Here is a 6,000-nt window from a genome sequence, read left to right as displayed (position 1 = left end):
TGTCGCAAAGTGTACTAAATTGGGGTCCATTATTTACACACAATACTTTTATGTACGAGGACTATATGCAAGTTTTATTGAATTACATTCATAGTTCGAATGGAGTTGCTCTAAAAATTTGTGATACTTTTAGAATGGTATCTGTAGTCTCACAACTTAGAAATTTCTGTTGGAGTAGCATGTCACGCAAACGAAAAAAATGTCTCGATAGGGTAATAGAAAAGAAAACATGGCCAAAAATTCGTATAACTATAAGAGAAAATATTCATATGATCGGTAAACCATCAAAAATTCATGAACTGCCAAAAAATTATTCTTTGTTATTTAAACGTATGAATTTTAATATACCTGATAGTGCAAAAATATTATGTTTTTCGCAAGCAATAATAAATAAAGAAATTATTTATAGTTCCAATTATAAACGAGTGAAAAAAAAGAAATAATTATACAGTTATTTTAACAAATGATGAAATATTTGAAATTGAATGTTTTTTAGTTGTGGATGAACTGGCTTACGCTGCAGGAAAATATTTCTCAAGATCGAAACAGTCGATTCTTGGTGATACTTATTTTAATCAGTATATATTATTAAAAAGAATAGACGATAACATGCATGTGATTAAAATAGAATCAAGAATCGAAAAAATTGTCACTAGAATCCGATAAATTAAATTAAATATACGCATATCGTTTGCCAAACCGCTATGAACTGATGACATAATATTAATTTTATTTATTATCATGTTTGAACTTATGTCAACTAAAATAGATAAAGGAAAATATTAAATATTTATTAAAGAAAGTTCAAACACTTGACTAGTAGTCGACCGATAGCAGTTGGGTATACATATAAAAAAGGTGAAAATACGTAGTATTTTAATTATTGAAATTTTTTATTCTGAGTTTTTATTTGCCAATTCAATAAAGTTTCAACACTCGACTGTTAGATTAAAGAAAGTTCAAACACTTGACTAGTAGTCGACCGATAGCAGTTGGGTATACATATAAAAAAGGTGAAAATACGTAGTATTTTAATTATTGAAATTTTTTATTCTGAGTTTTTATTTGCCAATTCAATAAAGTTTCAACACTCGACTGTTAGTCGATCGATAATAATCAATAAATCTTATAAATAAATAATAATTCAAATGAATCTGATAAATTTTTGATCATAAATAAATAATAAAGTAGATATATGCTGCATATATTCGACAACCATGTATTCGTCATGTATTTTAAATAAATTTTAATGTATACATATATCCTAAACCTTTGTATAAATTTTTCATTTATTATTATTCTATAAATTTTCTATATTTTTAATACAATATACTTTCTATACAGATATATATATAATATATATATATATATTTCAGATATATTTTGAGTATACACCATATACCATACAGTATACGAAATTATATAAATTAGATATATTTCGAATATACCCTACATATATCTTACCTGTATTTTAATTTTTTTCCTTGTTTGTTATGTCGTATATATCCTCGATTGATGTGAATTATAATTTGAATATAAGAAATATACATACGTATTATATTAATTCCGGCCAAAAACACTATATCTTATAAATATTTTTCTTATATTTTAGATATTGGAGATATATAACTGCACTATTATATATTTATTTACAATATATTTTTTAGGATATATCCGAAATATAAAAATTAAATAAATTATTTCCGTGGAGGAGGTATTCCATAACCATGTCAAATATCATCATAAAAATGTATACTATGTATGTATGTATGTATGTGTGAGTGATCCTGACCAAATCAATGTTAATAAACAAGTACGTCAGTAATTATACTGATTAAATTATAAATTGTTGTTATTTTGGAACCAATCATTTTTCCAGGTTATGATTATATTTTTATTATTTTATTTCATAAATTTTTGAAATTACGAACGTAAAATTTATTATTTAAATTTAGAATTACAGATTAATTTTGATACGTTAAGATTTTAACAATTATACTCGATAATTTTTCTAAAATCTTTATTACACTTGTTATAATACTATAATATGAATAACTTCTAAAGACATGCTTCATTATCGATAACATATTCTTAAGTATTGAATTATAAAAAATATGAAAATTTTTCACATAAATTTGGACTCCAGTTTTATATAGAAAACTGTATTACATCTGACTGCCTGAAGTATATATAGTTGATGTTGAAGAGGATTCTGGTTTCAATTCTAGAGCCCACATATGCTGAGGCCATCCTGTCCGACCTTTGCCTTTCATCTCGTCATGAAAATGTTCAGGTCGAAAAATTTTATTCTGAAATAAAAACAAAAAAATTGTCTTACGCTTTTCGAAACACGACCTACATATCAGAAAATTTTCTACTGAAAAAATAAAAATATCAGTACCCAGCAAATTTATATTCTTATGCTAGCCATACACCACCCATTGTCCAAAACTTTATTTTAAAAATGCACAATAATGACGGAATTATCTTCCATCTTTGAATATGTGGTTTTTTCGTTAATTTTTTATCAAGAAAGCACGTGAGAAAATCTTGAGTGGAAATTTCCAAATCATTTTGTAATAAAAGTTACTATCATTTTTTTTGGACATACTCTTAAACATAACAGAATTTTTACCACTTTAATTCCAAATTCTTCATCGAACTCTTCAGTGAAATTTTAATCATTAATAATATCTCAAACTAAGGTGAAAAGTTTGGTAGATCTTAAATATACTGACTGCCCGCTGCATTTTTACAAAAAGAGTTCAGACATTGTCAGTAGAAAATTTGGTAATTTTTATTAACTAGAGTAAGATTCATGGAACTTTATTCTTTAAATAGTTTGGTTTCCGAAATAGTTTGATAAAATAAAGTCTTCAACAAATCATTCCACAATGTGGGAAAACAAAATAAAAAAAAAACAAATAGGAGTACATCTGTATGTTTCAATATGATATAATCTTTTATTATTATTATTGACCTTTATTAAGCTACTATTTCCAAATTTAATACTGGTTTCAAGTATGAAACTATTTGTTATTTGCAAAACATTTCGTTTTAAATGAGCCACGATTCGTTTTATGAGGGAGAAAGCCTTCATTGTACAAAGTTCTTAAATCAATTTTCCTTCATGGATTTACTACGGCAATTCCCAAATTGATTTCTGCTTCCTCGAAATACCGAGATTAAATTTGGAGAGTAGGCTATGCACATTCGACCTGGTTACCGTTCACAGGAACCAATTCTGTATTGCCATTCCGCGGGAGTAGGAACTGTCCGCAACTCAATATATAGTGTGTTGTCTCAATAAGCTCAGTGCTTACTGCTGCTTTCTCACTTCCTTAATTTCATTTCATGCACATTCCTAGTACGTTATACACTAAAATTCTAGTAATGAACATTACATTTCAAGTTTTAGTATTTCAATTTTCAATCGTGTACTGTCCTGTAATATTCAAGTAACATTGCCCAAAAATGATAGGTTAGTCGTAGAAATGATTTTTTCTATACTGTGCATTAGAATCGTATAGCATCTTACATGGAAACTACAGCACAGTAATAAAAATTTTACTTGTTTAGTTTTTCTAATATTTCAACAAAAAAAAACCAAAAATCATGACAAATATTTCAAAAAGATTAAATTCATAAGTCGCAGCGATGGTGCAGCGATAGAGTTTTTGGTTTAGTAATTTGTTAGATAGTTAGGTATGTATATAGCTTGAGTCTCGTTAGAGTTATTTTTATAAATTCAGTAAAACACAAAAATAATTATGTAAACTTTGACAATGACATGGTGAAAAAAAATTTGAGTTACTACAAATTTTTTTTAAAAAAATTACGAAACTCGTAAATGGAAAATTTTTTTTTACAGGGCAGTCCCATGCGCGGAGAGAAAAAAATATTAGGTTTCACTAAAAAAAAAATGCTTAATTTTACTTCGTTCTATTGTACCGGTTGATGTTTTAGGGTATTTAGCAACATCTATAATGTAAACAGTGGATTTTACTATGTTTAAGAATTTTAATCAGACGTTGTAAATTTTATAATACTCAATCGTAAAAATGCTCATGTTCGAAATAAAAAGTACTGTGTTGTATAGTTGAAAATATATTTGATCAAAACTTGATCAAAAAATTGGAAAAAAAAAAATTATTTAAAAATTATTATTTTTTTTTTGTTGTATTACTATGTGTGATGTCATAGAAAAGAGTTAAATAATTATAAGGAGCAGAAGTTTTTTTTCAATCTTTTTCTCTAACAAACACTGACCGGGGATCGAACTGACAAAGTATAGATTGACGTAGTAAAGGGTACGCGTTAGACCGCTCGGCCACGAAGGGAAACGATGCACCGTATCATTTTTTGAAGCTTTTATATTTGGACGAGTCTTGAAACATAATTGGGCCAAGTTTGGCGTCTTTTTTTTCAATAAAAATAATTATATCAATGTTTAAAAAAAAAAAATCATAATAATTAAGATAATATAAAATAAATTTTATGATGAGGAAAAATATTTTTTTATTCTAGAAAATAAAATTATAATTTTCATTATAATTAAAAAACTTATACGACATGAATTTAAAATAGTAAATCAATTTATTCCAGATAAATAAATTTATTGATTAAGTCTTGATCAAGTTTGGATCAGGCCGGCCTTATTCAGAATAAATTAAACCCAGGTAAGAAGTAATGACGGGCACAAGCCTGGGACAAGTCTGATGACCGTTCTTGGGCCTGTGTCAAGCCTGGGAACACAAGGCTGTGTTCGGCCTGGAATGTTGATGATGTATTTGCTGTTGTCGGACTAGTGAATCAGGCTTGTTACAGGGTTGTGTCTCAGGCTTAACACAGGCTAGTGTTCCCGGAATCGACACAGTCTTGCAAAAAAAATTATAAAAAAATATAAATGAACTATTATTATAACTTTATTATTTCCGATGTTATTATTTTTTACGCGATACAATTTGAATTATTGATAATAATTTAAACGCAAATGAACGGCAGAACGGGTGATCGATCCTAGGTTTCTTAAGTGGAACTCCAATGTTTTATCATGTCAACCAGCGGGGTATTCATAAAAAAGTCAGTAAAAATTTTTGATATGAATGAATCTATTCGAGACTTAATCCACAGTCCTTGTAAAAGCCTGACACGATAGTCAAAAACAATAATTGCTATTTAAAATTTCTATTTACAATTTATAGATTTAATTATTATATTTTTTTTTTAATTGAATATATGCACAAGTCAAGTCTCGTGTCAGGCTTCGTAAAACGAGCTCGACACTAGGCTCGTGTGAGGCCAGAGTGAAAAAAAACAAGCTTGACACCAGCTTGGACTATTGAGGCCTGTGTGAGACGGGAAAATCATCAGGATCAGGCTCGTGTCAAGCCCCTTCTAACAAGGCTCGTATGAGGCCGGGGAAAACAAAAAACACAGGCTTGACACAAGCTTGCACTATTGAGGGTCATGTGAAGTCGGTTCAAAACAACGAGGACAGTCTTGTGTCAAGCCTGTGTTAATGAAGCTCGTGTGAGGCTGGGTAAAAAAATGGGCACAAGCTAGTGTCAAGCCTGTGCTCTCAAGACTTGATACAGGACCCTAGCACAAGCCTGGCACAGTTGTTCAAGACCGAGAATTCTGACCTGGGAAGTTTCCTTAATGCTATCTTGACCAGGATAAAAAAAATACAAGTTCAAAAATATATATTGATTGATTAATTCTTGATCAAGTTTGGTTCAAGACGGTCTTAGTAGAGTAAAAGTTTTCTTGATCCTATCTTGATCAAGATAAATTAAAAAAAAGTACAATTTACGAAATAAATATTCGTTGATTCATTAATTTCATCACGGACAAGTTGAAGTGTTCCTTATTCTATCTCGAGTAGGTTATTCTTAATAAAGCATAATGATCAAATCTTGATCAAAACTTGATCAAGTTTCCTAAATTAGGGCAACATTGATCAAGTATTGTATAAGATTGGGAGACAAATCAAGCTAG

The 6,000-nt window shown here is 28.9% G+C and overlaps 1 protein-coding gene across 2 annotated transcripts in view; it reads right to left on the bottom strand.

Annotated features, from left to right (window-relative positions):
• Positions 1 to 831: 831 nt before the first annotated feature.
• Positions 832 to 6,000, bottom strand: part of LOC122849117 (twist-related protein-like) — a 31,497-nt gene continuing 26,328 nt past the window's right edge. Inside the window, exon 3 of one of the 2 annotated variants that reach the window (XM_044147710.1) lies at positions 832 to 2,309. In XM_044147710.1, the coding sequence (XP_044003645.1) occupies positions 2,166 to 2,309 (144 nt within the window). In that variant the 3' untranslated portion in view covers positions 832 to 2,165. The remainder of the gene's footprint in view (positions 2,310 to 6,000) is intronic. The other variant, XM_044147712.1, reaches the window with a different exon arrangement.

This window comes from Aphidius gifuensis, linkage group LG2 (genome assembly GCF_014905175.1).
Source record: "Aphidius gifuensis isolate YNYX2018 linkage group LG2, ASM1490517v1, whole genome shotgun sequence".
NCBI classification, from domain to species: domain Eukaryota; kingdom Metazoa; phylum Arthropoda; class Insecta; order Hymenoptera; family Braconidae; genus Aphidius; species Aphidius gifuensis.
This window is presented reverse-complemented; position numbering and strand designations above follow the sequence as displayed.